This window comes from Arabidopsis thaliana, chromosome 2, assembly GCF_000001735.4.
Source record: "Arabidopsis thaliana chromosome 2, partial sequence".
NCBI lineage: Eukaryota > Viridiplantae > Streptophyta > Magnoliopsida > Brassicales > Brassicaceae > Arabidopsis > Arabidopsis thaliana.
In genome coordinates, this window is record NC_003071.7 from 7,720,377 (window position 1) to 7,739,700 (window position 19,324).

Here is a 19,324-nt window from a genome sequence, read left to right on the forward strand (position 1 = left end):
AACCTACTGTTGAACTCACCATTGATGCTCAATTACTTCTCCATCACCTCAACCAAAATTTCGATTCAGATCTAGCGTGGTTGATCTTCTTCTTTGACGAAGCAAGCGATTATCATCCATACCTTTTCTGAATTTTAATTTCTCGATATCAATCAGAATTCTATCATCTCTCGTTTTATTTTAAAAGAGGAAGAAGGAAAACCATTGGAATCTTAATAGATTTGACTATTGTTTAAGATTGGATCCTTTGGGTTCACTATATAGTATCCATTTAGGATTTAACTTTCTTCCATTAAAAAGAAGTTACTTGATTTTATTGGGTTGATTAGAACAAGGTTGTTGGTATAGAAATGTTTGTGAAGCCATCGAAAAAGAAGAAGAAGATGACATTAATTAAACTCTAAAGTAATTTTGTCAATTCAGTTCATAGAAAATGCATAACTCTATAAGCCCATTGTAAAAATGCTCAATTTCAAATTTTTGGGCCAAATATTACTCATTTCTGTAAAAGCTCCATCTAAAATTAGTCTAAACTAGGTCTAATATGTAGTGAAACGAAAGGTCCATAGGATATATTGGACAAAGATTAATACGAAGAGAATTAAAGCTAATGAAGTTTGGGGAAAGAGTAACACAGACCTGACACTTGTTCTATCCATGGGAGCTTGCCACGTCAATCTCATTGTCTTTGGACTCGTAGACAAACATAACTTTTTTTTTTGGTCCGTAGACAAACATAACATGGGTGGGTTATTACTTTTTTTTTTTTTTGGACAAAAAGGTGGGTTATTACTTATTAATTTCGATTAAGAGATTTTCATGGTTTCGTATTCGATTTTATTTTTCTTCTACCGAATCAGAACGGGTACTTCTTTTTGGGTTCAGAAACAAATTCATGTTTGATTTGGCTGGGGTATTATTAGTGGTATCAAAGCTATATAGAAAATGATTTTTTTTTTTCGGGTGGTGATCCATACCCTTACTATCCAACTAATTCTCTCAAAAAGTGTATACTTCGGCTCGCCGAATTTTTTAATGAACCTAAAATATAAAACAACTTCGATTGGTTAAGGGTATTTCCAATAGTGATCTTTATATTTTTCTCTATTTACAGAGGTGACTTTATTTTAGAAACATTGTGCTCTAATGGTTGTTGGGTATGTTTCTCATTGGGTCTTTTATAAAATAACTAAGCTTTAATTCCAACAATAGTTACCTCTAAAATAAAAGAAAAATAGAAATATCTACATTGTATCTCTATAAATAGAAATGTCTACAATTTATCTCTATTTTTCCTTTATTTTTTAAAAAACTCTATTTTAGAAGTGACCATTGGAGCACAATGCCTCTAAATATAATCATTTTTAAAATATAGAAAAATATAGAGGTAACCATTGGAAATGGTCTAAGTGAAAGTGATTTAGAAAGAAAATATTTTTTTTTATGCTAAGATATGGTGAAAATGCGAAATTGTTTAGATAAAAACATCATTTATGAAATGAGGAACATATAACATATCTGTTAGTCACAATTGAATAGTTTTCTCAATGATCTAAAACATAAAATAAATTAATCAGAAAAAGAATATGATGATGAGGAAATGTGATTATTTGTAAAATATATAAAATTTCATGACCCTGTTTTATTTTCTTTTTTTCAATTGTCCTTTGGCATTATAAGCCTCTCCATTCTGGGAACTTTGAAAAATCAATCACATCAGGCTCAGTTATCTTTTACTCAACCAATAAGTTGCTTTCCATTACCACTACCAATATTAATGTATAAAATAGATAAATATATACAGTTATATCTTTCATATTCATAATCACATGTTGTGACATTATTGTAATGACATAATACAAATATACACTTCTTTCTTCTTTTCAAAACCATATTTAACTCGAAATGAGGTCAAACTCAAATTATGATATGATATGGTGCTCATAAGTCATGGATCTAGTTTTTTATATACGTGTTTAAGTGGTTGTAGTGCATTAATCTATTTGATCGGATTTGAAGATAGATTAGAGATATATTATGTAAGCAAAACTATTAGAAAAGTTGAAAATATATAATTACAAAAAGGTAAAAACAAACAGAAAAGTTGGTAAAAATTAAAGCAAAGATCACACACACTTGAAAGCGATTTAAAGGGTCTATTGAATTGTTGTGATATTAAAGTGAGACCAAAACCATAGCTTATTGGTTACCTTTTCAAAACAAAGAATCTCTTTACCCACCAACTCCAGATTTAAGTATCATGCATTCATGCTAATTGGTAAATAATTCCTTCTGTAACATAAAAATGATTATCTTAGGAGAAAAAGTTTGACGTCACATAAGTCATAACTATAGATTTATCACTATCAAATTTTGGATTAAGTGACAAAAAGTCATTACATTAACATATTTTGATTTTGTTTTTTTTCTTTCTAGAACAATTACATCTCTGTTTCTTCTACTACTGGACCCAACCATCATGATACTAGAAATGACCATTGAGAGACAAGAAGTTCACAATCTTTCTCTCTCTGTCTCAAAGCTATAAGACATTTGACATCCCAAAACCAAAAAACAAAGCATTCTATGCTATTCTGTTCTGTTCTCCAATGTTGTCATCAGCAAAGCATAATAAGATCAACAACCATAGTGCCTTTTCAATTTCCTCTTCATCATCATCATTATCAACATCATCCTCCCTAGGCCATAACAAATCTCAAGTCACCATGGAAGAAGTATGGAAAGAAATCAACCTTGGTTCACTTCACTACCATCGGCAACTAAACATTGGTCATGAACCAATGTTAAAGAACCAAAACCCTAATAACTCCATCTTTCAAGATTTCCTCAACATGCCTCTGAATCAACCACCACCACCACCACCACCACCTTCCTCTTCCACCATTGTCACTGCTCTCTATGGCTCTCTGCCTCTTCCGCCTCCTGCCACTGTCCTCAGCTTAAACTCCGGTGTTGGATTCGAGTTTCTTGATACCACAGAAAATCTTCTTGCTTCTAACCCTCGCTCCTTTGAGGAATCTGCAAAGTTTGGTTGTCTTGGTAAGAAAAGAGGCCAAGATTCTGATGATACTAGAGGAGACAGAAGGTATAAGCGTATGATCAAGAACAGAGAATCTGCTGCTCGTTCAAGGGCTAGGAAGCAGGAATGTGTCTCTCCTCACTCTTCTACTTTCTAATTCCTCTAAATCAACAGAATCTCGTATTAAATCAACAATTCCTCTGTACTAAAATTGGTCCATGGATCTTTCAGGCATATACAAACGAACTTGAGCTTGAAATTGCTCACTTGCAGACAGAGAATGCAAGACTCAAGATACAACAAGAGCAGGTAAAACTAACACTGACTTCTTGCTTTAATGCCTTAGTCTAATTTTGTCTTGAGAAACTTGTGCATTACTTCTTGCAGTAACTTTTTCTTGTGAATGTAAGATTCTGCTACTTAAGGCCAATATTTTTATTTTTCTGTTTTTTGGAAAATACAGCTGAAAATAGCCGAAGCAACTCAAAACCAAGTAAAGAAAACACTACAACGGTCTTCCACAGCTCCATTTTGAGAAAAATCTACTATTTCTTTTTGGGGGAGTTTCAAGTGTTTCTTATGAAGATGAGAAAAACAGAAAAAGTTTGTACATTTTAGCTAAGTTAAATTTGTGGTGGTAAGTAATGTAAAAGAAAAGTGTGTGTAGAAGAAAAGTGTCTAGAAAAAGAAAGCAACTAACTTTCTTCTTCTTCTCTGGTTTCCTATCAACTCTTTTGACTTTTGTACTTTTTTTCTTCTCTACTTAACCTCTATTATTGTAATGCCAAGTCAAGTCCTTATCTAGCTAGTACATGAGTTTCTGTTTTCACTGGTTAAGCCATTACTGCACTGTATTGTCAGATGATATAAGTCTTCATAATGATGCTAAGAAGATTTTTTCTTGGTTGACTTCTTTTTGTGTATGCTTTATTAGCAACCAGAAACAACAGAGAAACAGAATAAATACCTAAGAGCAAATTTGGTAGCATCTAATGTTTTAATAAAAGTTGGGCCATGAATATGCTCACATTATAAAGTTGGCTTTATTAGTAACCAGAAACAACAGAGAAACAAAATAAACACCTAAGAGCAAATTTGGTAACATCTAATGTATAAATAAAAGTTGGGCAATGAATTTGCTGACTTCCTTCTTGTAGCAACTTTAAAGATGCTACAAATGCTTGCTTCATTCTGATCCAATAATATTTGTTCTTCTGATGCATCCACCTTCTTCCTCAAACATTTGGAACCAATCTAAAGGAATAATTAACAACAATATGATAGAGATGACATGTTATTCAGTGTAAATTTCTTAACTTTATTTAGCAGGCAGCACATAAAAAATGGGAAAGAATCAGCTAATCTTGATCCTCTATTTGACGAAAATAAAATCTTCAAAATACCAAAAGCTATGAACAAAATATTCAATCTGCAAAACTAACGTGAAAAACTCTTTTTTTTTTTCTTTGGTCACAACATGAAACCTTATTTTTCTGCACTGAAAATTTCATATTATAACTTACAAATTCAACCACAAATGTTTGTTTTTCTTCTTCAAAAGGTCTATTGTTAACAATGATTTGTCACCTATTTGCATCTAGTATAGAATAAGGAAGGTTTTAGAATCTCTATGGAGTATTTTTCCCAAACTAATTTACGTTAAATCTTAATGTCAACAATGAAATAAGAAGATTCATTTCATCATAATAACTGGGTTCTGTTTCGTGCTGGACAAGTCTCATTCTTCCATAAACTGAGGTGTTGGTGGACTCATTTCCTTATTACTCTTCTCTGTACCTGCTTTAAATACTAATTAGATTCAGAAGTATGTTAATATATCTGTAAATGTATATATTTTACCGTAAGAAGCTCGATGAATCTCGACTTCTCTCAGTTCTTGGACAAGGGCACAACAACAACACATTAGATGTGACAAAAAGTCGTCAATGCACCCTCCCTGCAAATTCAAGACATCCGTAAAAACCTTAGCATCACGACCTTAAGAAAGTAGAGGTTTAATTGATGTACCGTTATGTTCAGTGTCTTTCGAAGCTTCTTCCTTATGCAGCAAGTATAGCAACAGCATGAGAGTATCAAAGAATACACGATTAGGTTCTTACACACTTCAGTTGAAGCTGTAAAACCATAAAATCAAAATTTTGTATCAAATTCTTGATAGCTCATACATGGAAAAAAAACTAGTCTGCATTCATATAAGATTTCTTACAGATTTGCCTACTAGTTGCCACAGTGGAAATCTTTGCCAATGTACCACAGGGGAAAAAGAGTGTCTTCAAGCCTTATTTTACAAATTCAAAAGTAGATAAGTATGAATCTTGAAGTGTCACTCGTCAATCTTAACGAGAAAAGAAAGCGTGGAACATTGTTTGGTTAGATAAAAACAGAATGAGAGGGCTTACAAAGACAAGGTTCTGAACAACAATCCAGCAAGTCGGCGTGCCAATTTCCACGGTGTTGCAATGATCTTCCCGAAAGTAGTTCATGTCCGGATGAAACATAAGACGTTGATCTACATTCAACCATTAGACACCAATCAAACATTAGCCTTCAATGATCAAACGTGAACAACACGTTTTGTGAGAACACATTAAGTATATGAATATTTTCATCTATATCGGAGTAAATGGGATTAACCTTGAATCTGCTCGAATACTACTACTATCCGTGTCATACAAATCATCTCTCTTCTTGCTAGAGGTAAGCTCTTCTTTCTTAGTCAACACCTTTTCAAGATTAGGTTCAACAGTAGCAGCAGTTTGTGTAACATCAATCAAACGTTGTATAACTTCACATTGATCAGCATCATACCGCGCCCGCGAACGTTGCAACTCAAGTTGCAGTTTCTCCTCCTCGGTTTTAAGCGCTTCGCAGAACCCCATGTTCGGGTATGAACGAGAGAGCGTCTTCTTTAAAACCGATGTAGCAGCTTCTCTAGTAGATTCTTGTTTCAAAATAACATCTTGCACCTTTCTATCCTCTTCATCAAGAGTATACTCACGCTGATCACGTTCAATAGCTTCTAGCCTCTCCTGCATAACAAATCATTATAACTATGGCAACAACAAAAAGAACAAGAAACCAGTAAACAATGCAAGCGAATTTACCCGAATCCGAGCATTATCCGCCATATTTATTAGTGGAACGATCTTGAGAAACAGATCAATCTCATTCTGAGCTTTTTCAAACTGGTTAACAATGTTCCAGCCCATAGCCAACAAGTAAAGATAACTTTTTTCTTGACAACTTTTGACTAAAATGTAAGATCTTCTAAGAGCATCATCAAGTCCTTGAAGCGGCTCAAGAATCTCTGAACGTTGATTCATCTCAGAGTTTTTAATCTGCTCTAGCAAATTACGGATGAGCTTAAGATGGTGAGCGAATTGACGACAATTCTTCTTGTGCATTCGAGCTGTATTCGCAGCGTTTACTATCATTCCAATCAGTTTCAGAGCGTCTATGCCTGTAAGCTGAGCCACTGACGCAATTTCTCCTAACTGATCCCATGAATTAGCCATTTCTCTTCCTAACCAAAAACAGCTCAAAAACTCAAATTTTGAGACCTAAAACGAAGCAGAACATAAGAAAGTTTGAGACTTTTACCTCGTGTGAACAGATTCTGATTATGAATAACAAAGAGATTTGAAGTTACCAAGGAATCACATTATGGTTCGACTGCGACAATAAAATTCTCTACTACGTTAAAGATCTTCAAAACAGAGAACATTTTAAGAATTTTTTTCTTAAAGTGAAAATTTTATCTGTTTAAGTGTAAACTCATCGGAGAAAAAAATGTTTCTTGGAGAGTGAAATCAAAGTGAACAAACATGGAAAATCATAGAAATTTAGAATATTTTTGTAAGAGAGGAGATAGTGTTGAAATGCTTCACCTCATAGGTTGAAGAAAGTCAAGAATTACAGAGATGGTACTTGTGGAGAAGGTATTAGTCTTGGAACGAGAGGTCAAAGTGATTATCCAAAAAAAGAAGAAGAAAATAAGAAGATAGTGGAGTAGCTAATGTGATCGTGAGAGTACACGAGTCACGAGAGTTTCGGTGATGGTTTGGTCGTATTATCGAATGTAGATTATTCTTTTTTCACTGCCACGTCGGAGTCTGCTTGCACGAGTTGCAAATTACGAATTAGCCATTCTACCGCGTTTAGCTTTACGCGTGAGTTTTTAGCTAAATATTTATTTTGAAAAAAAGTGTAAAACATGCAGCCATCATCGTTAAGCATCATCCATCAACGTAGCTTGCACCACTTATGGTAAATCAAACTCATCATCATTGTTCTTATTACGTTACTTTTCATTTCCCGTTCTTTATCACTTAGTTAACTCGTTATATCATTATCTCATTACCTTTATAATCTTGTCACAAGCACCTATAACAAACAAATTAAACGTTTAGTCCCTCGAACCAATTAACAAACTTTGTACCGTACCAAAAACTCAAATTCATCCCTAATCGGTATTTAACCCTTCGTGATAACTATCTTCCATCATTTGATAAAACAACTAATTCTTTTTCACGTGTCTCATTTGGTTTGCCTCAGACATATCACTAAGCACACTTGCTAGTTTGTACCGTTGTATGATGTTTCCTGCTTAGCTATCGTTAGGAAGAGAAGGGTTCTCTATATGTAGATTTTAAACCAAGAATAACAATCTCCTGATAATATGCTAAACTGTATTTCCACAAAACAAACATGTGAACAATGTCTAATAGAACTAAGAGATATCTCGGAAACTAGTATGATGCATAGATGTCTTCGTAGTAGCTGTCAAAAAACTCTCTTCTTCTTCGAGACCTCTTCTTTAATGGAAAGATTCTCTCTGGATCACCACAAGGATGGATTGCTAAATCACCAACGTGTTCTGACAGTTCTCTCGAATCATCCTCCGACGACCAAAGTCTAGTAATGCTGGACAAATCACCTTCATGCTCCAAAACATGTTCGATCTTGCAGGTGAAAGTGCAGAACTTGGAATTAATCCCTTGGACATGTTTAGTGCAACCTTCTGTATTTCTTACACAGTCTCTCCATGGCCTCAACATTATAAACTGCTTCCCTCCAACGTAACCATGATTCTGTAAAAAAAATATCAATCATGTGTTTAAATAAATTACCTTTAGAGAAATTGGTGGATGAGAACAATTTGTCTATTTTGTTACTTGAATTTGGGAACAATCAAAGAGATCAGAGATTTGGTTCAGTTCAAAGGCGTTAAGATCAAGCATGGTGCACACCTGCACTGATTCAAAGATGCAAAATTTATGATAAAGTAATATATATAATTAGGGCATATAGAAAAAAATTAGAACATACTTGAACATGAGGTTGAATATGGTTGGGATCTATGCCCTCGGGGCACACTACGTCGCAGGACTCGAACCTGAAGATGTTTTTTCGGAAACCACAAGTATGCTTTTGGTAGTTTCCATCTAAGTCTTCCTCTGTCAATACTTGAAACCATCTCGGTTTACTCATCATAAATCTATGAGGAGAAGCGATGAATAATAATAACAAAATTGGTGTTGAAGGATGATAAATCTATGGAGAGGTAGGAAGAAGAAATGAGCGATGTTCAAATCTAGGGTTTCACAAAAATAGAAAAATAAATTGTTGTTTCTTTTCTTTTTTTCTCTAACAATACAATTATAATTTGTGAAGACAAATATAGTATATAATGATTTGTTCTATTCATTTTATATTAATTAATATTTATATATTTAGTAATTTTATTATATAAGTTTTAGTTTTGGAAAGTTAGTCATTAACATAAATGAGAGACATGCCAAATTTAAATTTGTTCATATATTTATAAGAAAAGGAAAAAATTTTAATTCTAAAATCTATCTCTACATTATTAAAAGAGAAATACAAATGATAATATACCCTTTAATTTGGAATATATTCTTGAAATACTATTGATTTTTTATTTAGATTTTTTTTTTAGAAACTTCATTATCGGATCGTGTTGGTTGGCAAATATCCAACAAATATTTTAGATACAAATAATATAAAAATGTCGAGAAAATAAATTAGTGAGTGCATATTTTGTCCATTCACCAAAATAAACTCAGTTACGTATGTACCAGTGAGAGCATGTTTTGTACATGAACCTTTTTTATACTCTGTAGCTCAATAACTATAAAGGACTTTTCTCGTGTACCAATTCATGAGACATGTACTTGAGCTCTAAGACAGTTATCAAGAATAGAGTACCGGTTTCTATGTCTCTGCGCCATATGCCCACAGCTCCCATGCCTGGTGTAATCCAGCAATGCTTAAAGCTTGCTAGCTGTAATGAATGTTCCTTCAATCCTTCACAAGAAGAAAGCCAGGTTGGACTAACTAGGCTATCTTAAAATATACGATCAAGAGATTTATATTCCAGCTGAGAATAAAAGAAACCTGGCTTAAGTCACCCGTAGTCTCATCCAATGTGTTGTACTGTTTTTAAATGTCTTGAAGGATCTTGCGCTGCAACCAAGTCTGACCCTTTCACATTTTGATCAGGTTACTTGTGTGTTTCGCACTTTCTAAAAACTTCATCCAATACATGAAGCATGGCGTTATAGCTCTCTTCAGATAAAGATGGCTCCTTACTCAATTTCAAAGAACGGACACAGAGATCTGTGCCACCGTTGAGATACTAAGAATATAATTTCTCTATATTTTTGCATCTTTTATCACAGTTGACACATACTGAGAAGGGATACTAAGAATTTAAGTTATTTTTCTTTGAATATAAAATAAATGTGGATTACTATTTATTATTCAAATATCATCCATACATTTTATATCTAAATATAGAATTTAATTTCTCTACATTTTTGCATCTTTTATCACACTTGACACATACTGAGAAGGGATACTAAGAATTTAAGTTATTTTTCTCTAAATATAAAATAAATGTGGATTACTATTTATTATTCAAATATCATCCATAAGATTGAGTGTGTAAAATAATAATAGAATGCAAAAGACTGAAATGAAGCAAATTTTATTAAGTTAAATATCAAAGAAAAAATATTGATTACTATTGTACTATTCAAAATTTAAATATTATCGATCAAAATTATTTTTTTTTACCTTACACCCGCCTAAATATGCGGATCTTATCTAGTATTCTATAATACTAAGTTACTAACATTAAAGAAACTAACAAAAATTTTGGTCCAAGAAAAAATTATCAATTTTTTTGTTTCAATGATTGATCGACCATTTCCTAGATTCCAAAGGTACCTCCCCCATCGACCATTTTACACACTTGTCTACTTTAGAATTGTTTGTTAGATTGGTAAGTAGGTAAGCTTTTGTAATCTCCTTTTCTTGTTGTTTTAGCTGGGTTCAGCTTGGAATCTTTTTTAATTAATGGAAATTTAAAATACAAAAAAAAAAAGTTATACAAATGGTTCTAATTTCTATTTAAAATTTTATGGGCCTGCTATGTATAAAAAATAGAAAAAACATTTTAATGGGCCTAATGTCAAAAAAACAGAAACAATTGTTTTCTATGGGCCTGCTTTTGGGTCTTATGGTTCGAAACAATGGTCCATGTGAAGCGTGCACCGTCAAGTAACCTACAAAACCACGACATCGTTTAGTGCTATTCCTGTTTCCAAACACACCTTAAGTTCGTTATCAACCCCATCCTCTTTTTTTCTATAAATAACGAAGCAACGAGTTAACGAGAAAAATTCTGGATCGGAGAGAGCTACGAAGCCTGGGAATTTTCGTTACCTCCTTCGTTCTTCTCTGATCTCGAATTCAATACCAAATTCTTCAATCTCCCGAATCTGATTTTCTTATCACTATCCCTGGATAACAAAAGCCCCCAAAGTAAAAACCCAATTGCGATTCCCTCGTAAACCAATCTAGGGTTTTCGCGAGTTCGTCTCTGAGCTTGTTTGTTTGTGATCGTGTGAGAATGTCTCGGTGTTATCCGTTTCCACCACCTGGTTATGTTTGGAAAGAAAGTCTGATCGAATCGATCAAGGTTGATTTGTTGAGCAATTTAAAAGTCCATGACTTTGGTTCTTTTTTATGTTCTTGGTTCATGTGATTTTTTTATTGCTCAGCTTCCTGCTTCTTTGATTTTGATAATCTTTTGTCAAAGTTGGAAACTTTGATTATCATGGAGAAGTAATTTGCCATATAGATGGGAATTCAAATCTTACTTAAAAAGTTAACTAATTTATCTCAAAGCATGAAATTGATTCATTGGACTGAATACTGACAAATGTGGTTGAAATTGAATAGCCTCCTAAAACTTATAGAAGTAGAGTAAGTCATTGACAATTTCTACATTGTTTGTGTGTTTCTACTCTCCTTCTTTGTCCTTTGGAGGTTTACTGGATAAGAAAGTTATGGACACTTATTGTTGTTTCTTTCATTGGTTTGGAAATCCAGGGGGCAAAGGAGGAAGTGAAGAAAGATAGAAAACACAAGAGGAATGAAAAAGATAGAAAGGATAGGGATAATGAGGCGGGGAGGAGCAGGAAGCATCGGCATAAGAGACGGCGGAAAGATGAAGGCGCCATTGCTAGTGGCAAATTAGTAAGCAGTGAGGTCGAGTTGTTAGAGAAGAGCTGCCAGACTGTGGAACTTGAGCTTCAAACATCGTCTCAGAATTCTTGTGATAGCACTCTTCATAGCAATGAGAGACCAAAGCAAATTCAGAGTCAGCCCCTTGATGGTAGGCATAACATAACGACTCTGGTGAGCTTGTTTGCTTTTACTTGTTGTTGGGTCTGTTTGCTTATGGTGTCATTCTTTCTTGGTTTAAAGAAACCAGCATACGGACTCGGTTACCTGACAAAGGGCAGGAAGATCCTGAGGATGGGGTGATGATGACCAGCAAGGATCAAAAACAGCGCTTTTCCCGGGAAATGTTAGATGCTTCTCAAGCTGCTACTGCTCCTAATGAGTCTGTTGGTCATTCAAGGGTCTGTCAAGAGAAAAGAATAGATCCAACTTTTGGTTCGTCGAGAGAGATCACAACAAAACTCAACAAAGAGAAGAAGTCAGTTCCTTCGAAAGATAACAGAAAAGTTAGTAAAGAGAAGAAGATGCCATCATTATCTTCATGTAACCCTCTGGAACAAGAGAAACCGACCTCTAGTCATCAAGAAACCCCTGGACCTTCCAAGCTATTATGCAGGAAATGCCCTCCTTCCATGGCTGGGCAACTCTTGAATCTTATCGAGAACTGGGCTCCTGATCGGGTTGAGAGCAAGCTCACTGACTCTGAAGATCAAGAATGGTGGTTGTTCATCAAGTTTGGAGCCAAAAGTCCACAAGTTAGCAATCAGAAAACCAACCAGGGAAGTAGTTCCATGGTGTGGCCGACTGCTAGATTTCTTCCTGAAGCCGAAGTACACGCATTGCCATTCACTGTCCCGTTCTGATTTCAACAAAGTTGGTCGAGAGAGAGTGAGAGAGAGAGAGAGAGAGTGGTTAACATGACCAACATATAGTTTTCCCAAGTATTTTAGAGTAGCCTTGAAACTTAAGAAACTCAGAATTATGTGTGATTCTTTGTAGATGTACTGGTAATATAGTAAATCACCAATTACGTAAATGGTAAATATATGTGCTGGTTAGATAGTAAATTACATGAGAGTTTCGAACTTCTTTGGCTACTTCCTTATCAATCGTAAATCTTATTTACGATCTTTGTTTTTTTTTTCTCATAAGTGTTGCCTCTCATTATAAAGAGTTTGCCAACGGTACAAAAGTGGAACAATCCACTTTCAAACTACAGACAACACATTAAACAGAAAACAACATTGGAAGACCAAACAGGTGGTATCCATGTTGCAGAGAAAACTATTTATAATTTGATTTGGTTCGATTTTAATCAAAATGCAAATCAAAAATATAATAAAATAACAAAGTAGTTACAATATTTTATATTAATTGATATGTTTATTCATAATACATAAAATATAAAATTGAAATAAATTTTGTTTATCCGGTTCGGTTGAGTTCCAATATAGCAGAAACGATTGCGGTTAAAATTCTGGATTTTATTCGGTTTGATGAAATAGAATATGGACCGTTAGATCTAAAGTTAAGTAGAAACAACGAACGGTGGATAGCGAGGAAAACGTACACGTGTGAAGCATGACATAATTTTTTTCCCATCCAAAGACTTTCACAAGGTCTTTTTTTTGAAACCTGAAAAGTGAGAAACCCAGAGATCGAGATTGAGATTTAGAGAAGACGAAGATCAGAAGATGATCGCAGACGGATCAGAAGATGAAGAGAAATGGCTCGCCGCCGGTGCTGCTGCTTTCAAGCAAAACGCATTTTACATGCAACGCGCTATTGTAAATTCTGCTTTTCCCTTCACTTCTTCCTTTCGTTTCTCTGTGACTATTTTCGTTGAAATTGAGAAATTTCCAAATTTGTACTTTTCATTGATGTGTAGAATTGAAGGAACCCTAATTTTGGTTTTGGGAAAAAACTTGTCTTGTTTTTGGTTAATTAGGACTCGAATAATCTGAAAGATGCTCTCAAGTATTCGGCTCAGATGCTAAGCGAGTTACGGACTTCGAAGCTATCACCTCACAAGTACTATGATCTATGTGAGTTGTTTCCGTCTTCTGATCTACCTTGATCATATTTATTTCGCTCAATCCCTTAATTGACTTAATAGGGTTTTGTTTGTGATCTGATTTGATGGTTTTTAGATATGAGAGCTTTTGATGAATTGAGGAAACTTGAGATTTTCTTTATGGAAGAAACTCGTCGTGGCTGCTCAGTCATTGAACTCTATGAGCTGGTTCAGCATGCTGGTAACATATTACCGCGTTTGTAAGTTACTCTCATACAATTCCCTTTCGCTGTCTGTTCCTATGTTTTGGCAAGTTTTTTTTTATCGATCGTATCTTCGTAAAGAATCATTTTGGTCTTTCTTAGTTCAAATTCATGTTATCTTAAAGATGGTTTATTTGATTACTACTTGATGTTGCTAGCATTTCTTCTGATATTTAGTCTGTTCACTTCTCTAGCTAAAGTAATATTTGTTCATTTTATTTTCCCTTCCCTAGGTATCTCCTATGTACAGCAGGATCCGTGTATATCAAAACCAAGGAAGCTCCTGCCAAGGAAATTCTTAAAGATCTTGTTGAGATGTGCCGTGGGATTCAGCATCCTCTACGTGGTCTCTTCTTAAGAAGTTACCTTGCGCAGATTAGTCGAGATAAATTACCTGACATTGGTTCTGAGTATGAAGGGTAAGCATGTAGACACTATTGTTGGGTTTCTTCATAGCAGCTGGGACTCCCATGGGGTTCTTGCTTGTGCTTAAATTATCTTCTTAGACAAAGATCCCTAGTTTCTTTCGACTTCATATAGAATGTTGGCTATTAATTAAAATCATTTTGATTCATCTAGTTGGTGACTCGTTTTCAAATCTCTACAGAGATGCTGATACAGTCATAGATGCTGTGGAGTTTGTACTACTGAACTTTACTGAGATGAATAAACTCTGGGTCAGAATGCAACATCAGGTGAGTTATGATTTAAGATTGTTATACACCCTTCTACTCATTTTGGAAACGAGCTTGCCAGAATGTTTGCACTTCATGGAGATTTAATTGGACTATGAGAGCATGATTCTGATCATGCAGGTGTTGTATTGCTTGTGAATCATTACCCTTTGATGATCCTGAGTTGAAGCTTCCTATCGGGCTTTCTGGTCTGCAGGGACCTGCTCGAGAAAAGGAGAGACGGGAGAAAGAGAGGGGCGAGCTTCGTGACCTTGTAATATGACTTTCTTTCAGCTGGTAACAGTGAACTGAAGTGCCGACCGTTTGTTTTGTACTGATGGAAGCGTACGTTTTCCCTCACTTATCAGGTTGGAAAGAACCTTCACGTGCTGAGTCAGTTAGAAGGTGTGGACCTTGATATGTACAGAGATACAGTTCTTCCTAGAGTCTTAGAGCAGGTAAAATATTATATCCTGTAAACACACATACACTTGCAAACTTAACTTATTCCCTAACCAAAAACTAATGTTTTTCTGATGATTTCTCAGATTGTGAACTGCAGAGATGAGATTGCCCAATATTACCTAATAGACTGTATAATTCAAGTTTTTCCTGACGAGTATCACTTGCAGACTCTAGATGTACTTCTTGGGGCGTGTCCTCAACTTCAGGTAGTCTGAGTAGCTCTCTCGTAGTTAGCATTATGCTCTGCTCCTAATCATCTAACTTGATTGCAACTGCACTGTCGGGGTTTTTGGTGTCAGTGGTTCACTAACCTCCTGTTTTTTTCACTTTCTCTTTGGTTTTCTTCTCAGGCATCAGTTGACATCATGACAGTGCTTTCCCGTTTAATGGAGAGGCTGTCAAATTATGCTGCCTTAAATGCGGAAGTATTACCTTATTTCCTGCAAGTGGAAGCTTTCTCAAAGTTGAATAATGCAATTGGAAAGGTAACATTACTTGTAGGCTGTGAGTCCTGTTACACTTTTGTTTCTGTATGAAAGTATGAAAGTAATGACAGCTTAGAAATCTTGTTGACTGGACTTGTTAGCATCACGAAAGACATGGAGAAGGCCCAACTATTTTTTTGCTTGACATTTCTTTTTTAAGTGAAACTCTTCACTTTAGACGATTCCGTCAACATCTAGAAAGATGCATTGTTCTTTATCTGTTGGATGTATCCGCTGCAAAGCGTGACCCTAATTAACACAGTTCTGCATGTGTTCACTTCTTAAATTATGTGGTTTTGACGCCTTTTTTCCCAATGAATTTTTTTTCTTAAGTGGGAATACTATGATGTTGCAGGTGATAGAAGCACAAGAAGACATGCCTATTCTGAGTGCAGTAACCCTATATTCCTCCCTTCTCAAGTTTACTCTTCACGTTCACCCTGATCGGCTTGATTATGCGGACCAAGTGTTGGTCAGTTTTCTTATAGCGACTGTATTTACCTATTGTTCTCTTCTTAACTCAAGTTTAAATACTCCGTCTTCTGTCAATGTTGCTTAGTGGCCTATCGATCTCATTATTTAGATTATCTTGTCATTCTATTCACATTGCTGAGACATTGCTAAATTTGTGATACTTGTGTCAAAAGATGCCAATCTTTTTATATAAAAAAAAAAACAGATTTCAGGTTCATCTTTGTTTATCATTCTTGTAGCGGATATTGGTTCAGGAATTTATGTTTTATTCTGTTATATGTATGTGCTTTTTTATACATGTTTATGGTACGCTACATTTGCAGAAAACTTCCTACTACGTATCTTATACGAATTTTTTGCTGGAATAGGGTACATTGGGTGAAAGAGTTTGAATTTAATGTTCTTCACTAACTCTTCCCAGGGATCATGTGTTAAGCAACTGTCCGGAAAAGGAAAGATTGATGACACTCGTGCAACAAAGGAGCTTGTCTCGCTTTTAAGTGCTCCCTTAGAGAAGTATAATGATGTTGTCACCGCCCTTAAACTAACTAACTATCCCCTCGTGGTGGAGTACCTTGATACCGAAACAAAGAGAATAATGGCTACTGTTATAGTTCGAAGCATTATGAAAAACAATACTCTTATTACTACAGCGGAGAAGGTAGGATACCTTTATGCCATTACCCTTTGGGTTGAACTATTTGTGTGGTAAAATTGAATTTCTTTGTCTTGTTTTACTTTGGTAGGTTGAAGCATTGTTTGAACTGATTAAAGGAATTATCAACGATTTGGATGAGCCGCAAGGTCTTGAGGTTGTTATAAGCATTTTGAGATACTTTCTATCTTGTACTTAATATCCTCTCAATCACTTGTGACCCCAATATTAAGTTGTATTTTGACTTCTGTACATATTTTTCTACGCTCTTAGGTTGATGAAGATGATTTTCAGGAGGAGCAGAATTCTGTTGCGCTTCTCATTCATATGTTATATAATGATGACCCAGAAGAGATGTTTAAGGTGCATTGAGCTCTTGCACATTCAGATTCATTAATGTGTGTCATATCTTTATGCTGACTTTAGGCTTTCTAGTTATTGGCTTACATTAATATTTTTAATGTTTAATGGCATTTATTCCCAGTTGCCTTTATTCTTTGTTTGTAATTTTCAACTGAGACATAGATTATACTTATCCCCAGGAGTCATCATTTCCTTCAAAATTCTATTAAGGTTTTGGCTTTCAGTGTTTGAAGCTGTTTAATTGAATTTCAGATAGTCAATGTCCTGAAGAAGCATTTCCTGACAGGAGGGCCAAAGCGCTTAAAATTCACCATTCCTCCCCTTGTTGTTTCTACTCTAAAGGTTTGATTTCTTAAGCGAAGTTATTCTTTAAAGCCCCTCATAATTTATGTTGAGCTTAATTTGCGATGACATGGTTTGGTTGTTTCTATTTATGTGCCATACCGCATAGAAGAGTATCTGATATAGTTTGTTAATTTTGTTCTTCTTCAAATTCTGTAATTTTTGTTGTCTGTTTTGTTTAAATTGTAGCTAATCAGGCGATTGCCAGTGGAAGGAGACAATCCTTTTGGAAAAGAGGCTTCCGTTACTGCTACTAAAATATTCCAATTTCTAAATCAGGTAAGTTTCATAACTTTTCACTGCCTTGTGTGTTCAGATCTGTTTTTAGGTAGAACAATGTGTCTCAGAGCTACATTACTTTTTTAAAACTTAGCCAAAGTTAGTTCATACAAGCTGATTGACAACGTTGAAAATTCTCAATCAACAGTTTGTAGATATTAGCTAAAGAGACTGCTGTTATTGCTCTGTCTCCACTACAGTCATCAGTTCTTGTATTTATTGTTGGATTTTTTTGCTTGTTGCAGATTATCGAAGCGCTACCTAATGTTCCATCACCTGACCTGGCATTCCGGTTGTACTTGCAATGTGCTGAGGTAAAACTACGTACCTGTTTATTTAGTATGCACTTGCTCGGTAAAATGCTCACAGATCTTTCCTATTTCATCAGGCTGCGGATAAGTGTGATGAAGAACCAATTGCATACGAATTTTTCACCCAGGCATACATCTTATACGAAGAAGAAATTTCGGTTAGTTATGTTTTCGCGGACGTTCATATGTCTCGTGTCTAAACCAAAGCAAGTAGGTGAGTTTAACTCTCTCTCGTGCGTCAAAAACTTGCCTTTTGAACAGGACTCAAAGGCCCAGGTGACTGCGTTACAACTTATAATTGGAACTCTGCAGAGGATGCAAGTATTTGGTGTTGAGAATAGAGATACATTAACGCACAAGGCTACGGGGGTATTTCATCATGATATGATAATTAGTCTCTTACCATATTCAATTGTCTCTGCTTAAAGGCTGACAAGGGAAAACTTATACTCTTGCAGTATGCAGCGAAACTTCTAAAGAAACCTGATCAATGTCGAGCTGTTTATGCCTGTTCTCATTTGTTCTGGCTGGAAGATCGTGAGACCATACAAGATGGAGAAAGGTAATACTTTCTTCTGTGCGATAGAACACAGTGTGTTTAAAATAGCTCATTAGGTTTCTTACTTGAAATCAGGGTTCTACTTTGTCTGAAACGAGCGCTTAAAATTGCAAATTCGGCTCAACAAGTGGCCAACACAGCTCGGGGTAGTACAGGGTCTGTTACCCTCTTCATCGAGATACTAAACAAGTAAGCGCTTTTTATTGTTTGTTTTACTTCTCATTTTCCCAGATCAGCAAGCAGCATTATGTAATGTGAATTATGGCAGGTACCTCTATTTCTATGAGAAAGGGGTTCCACAGATAACAGTTGAATCAGTAGAAAGCCTGATAAAACTGATCAAGAACGAAGAATCGATGCCCTCTGATCCATCTGCTGAATCATTCTTTGCAACTACGCTTGAGTTCATGGAGTTCCAAAAGCAGAAAGAGGGTGCCATTGGTGAGAGATACCAGGCGATCAAAGTATAGAATCTCATGTTGGTCAAAAGAAGTCGGTTTGTTTTTATTAAAAAAAAAAAAAGCTTTGCTTTGAGTCGTTTGAGAATCGGAAAGGGACTGATATTGTGTTGCTTGCTGCTCGAAATGTAAACCCGGGTTTAGGTCTAGTTTTATTCCTCGGATTTTCAAGGCGGTTCATGGTCTGTAACTTGTGGAGTTTGATGTGTGTTTATACGAATCTTTAGTATTCTGAGTTTAACATTGGATATTACATATTAGATAATGTCCTTCATGAAAAAAGTATTCATTTTATGTATTCTGTTGAATGATTATTGACGCATAAAAACATTTTCAATACCATTGTATAACGCATAATTAACAACCTT

The 19,324-nt window shown here is 35.3% G+C and overlaps 5 protein-coding genes across 16 annotated transcripts; 3 read left to right on the top strand and 2 right to left on the bottom strand.

The window, feature by feature from the left end:
• Nucleotides 1-2,448: 2,448 nt before the first annotated feature.
• BZIP27 (basic region/leucine zipper motif 27) lies at nucleotides 2,449-3,947 on the top strand (the record flags this gene model as incomplete). 3 transcript variants are annotated; one of them, NM_001202616.1, is made up of 3 exons in its annotated part: nucleotides 2,727-3,164; nucleotides 3,272-3,349; nucleotides 3,504-3,947. In NM_001202616.1, the coding sequence occupies 3 exons, from the start codon at nucleotides 2,727-2,729 to the stop codon at nucleotides 3,573-3,575; spliced, it is 588 nt and encodes a 195-aa protein (NP_001189545.1). In that variant the 3' UTR covers nucleotides 3,576-3,947. The 3 variants fall into 3 exon arrangements, with proteins under 3 accessions (NP_001324976.1, NP_179368.1, NP_001189545.1); NM_001335555.1 differs by having other exon boundaries at nucleotides 2,449-3,349; nucleotides 3,504-3,915; NM_127331.3 differs by having other exon boundaries at nucleotides 2,671-3,349; nucleotides 3,504-3,880.
• An 82-nt stretch (nucleotides 3,948-4,029) lies between these two features.
• MCA2 (PLAC8 family protein) lies at nucleotides 4,030-7,127 on the bottom strand. 10 transcript variants are annotated; one of them, NM_127332.3, is made up of 9 exons: nucleotides 6,949-7,127; nucleotides 6,662-6,733; nucleotides 6,166-6,584; nucleotides 5,696-6,090; nucleotides 5,461-5,570; nucleotides 5,268-5,339; nucleotides 5,069-5,175; nucleotides 4,901-4,997; nucleotides 4,050-4,837 (listed from the first exon to the last, which is right to left on the bottom strand). In NM_127332.3, the coding sequence occupies exons 3-9, from the start codon at nucleotides 6,574-6,576 to the stop codon at nucleotides 4,779-4,781; spliced, it is 1,251 nt and encodes a 416-aa protein (NP_179369.2). In that variant the 5' UTR covers nucleotides 6,577-6,584; nucleotides 6,662-6,733; nucleotides 6,949-7,127; the 3' UTR covers nucleotides 4,050-4,778. The 10 variants fall into 10 exon arrangements, with proteins under 10 accessions (NP_001324198.1, NP_179369.2, NP_001031367.1 ...); NM_001036289.1 differs by having other exon boundaries at nucleotides 4,598-4,831; nucleotides 6,949-7,028; NM_001335557.1 differs by having other exon boundaries at nucleotides 4,030-4,837; nucleotides 6,166-6,733; nucleotides 6,949-7,087.
• A 653-nt stretch (nucleotides 7,128-7,780) lies between these two features.
• AT2G17785 (zinc-binding protein-like protein) lies at nucleotides 7,781-8,551 on the bottom strand (the record flags this gene model as incomplete). Its single annotated transcript, NM_179637.2, has 3 exons — nucleotides 7,781-8,151; nucleotides 8,236-8,310; nucleotides 8,390-8,551. The coding sequence occupies 3 exons, from the start codon at nucleotides 8,549-8,551 to the stop codon at nucleotides 7,810-7,812; spliced, it is 579 nt and encodes a 192-aa protein (NP_849968.1). The 3' UTR covers nucleotides 7,781-7,809.
• Nucleotides 8,552-10,698: 2,147 nt separating this feature from the next.
• On the top strand, nucleotides 10,699-12,761 carry AT2G17787 (cylicin). The gene is made up of 3 exons (NM_201753.2): nucleotides 10,699-11,066; nucleotides 11,480-11,765; nucleotides 11,858-12,761. The coding sequence occupies exons 1-3, from the start codon at nucleotides 10,998-11,000 to the stop codon at nucleotides 12,475-12,477; spliced, it is 975 nt and encodes a 324-aa protein (NP_973482.1). The 5' UTR covers nucleotides 10,699-10,997; the 3' UTR covers nucleotides 12,478-12,761.
• A 425-nt stretch (nucleotides 12,762-13,186) lies between these two features.
• On the top strand, nucleotides 13,187-19,299 carry VPS35A (vacuolar protein sorting-associated 35A-like protein). Its single transcript, NM_127333.5, has 21 exons — nucleotides 13,187-13,401; nucleotides 13,563-13,659; nucleotides 13,765-13,888; nucleotides 14,125-14,310; nucleotides 14,499-14,586; nucleotides 14,783-14,839; nucleotides 14,934-15,023; nucleotides 15,114-15,236; nucleotides 15,381-15,515; nucleotides 15,871-15,987; nucleotides 16,411-16,650; nucleotides 16,736-16,801; nucleotides 16,918-17,007; nucleotides 17,260-17,349; nucleotides 17,539-17,628; nucleotides 17,874-17,942; nucleotides 18,017-18,097; nucleotides 18,201-18,308; nucleotides 18,398-18,501; nucleotides 18,574-18,687; nucleotides 18,767-19,299. The coding sequence occupies exons 1-21, from the start codon at nucleotides 13,309-13,311 to the stop codon at nucleotides 18,966-18,968; spliced, it is 2,364 nt and encodes a 787-aa protein (NP_179370.2). The 5' UTR covers nucleotides 13,187-13,308; the 3' UTR covers nucleotides 18,969-19,299.
• Nucleotides 19,300-19,324: the final 25 nt, after the last annotated feature.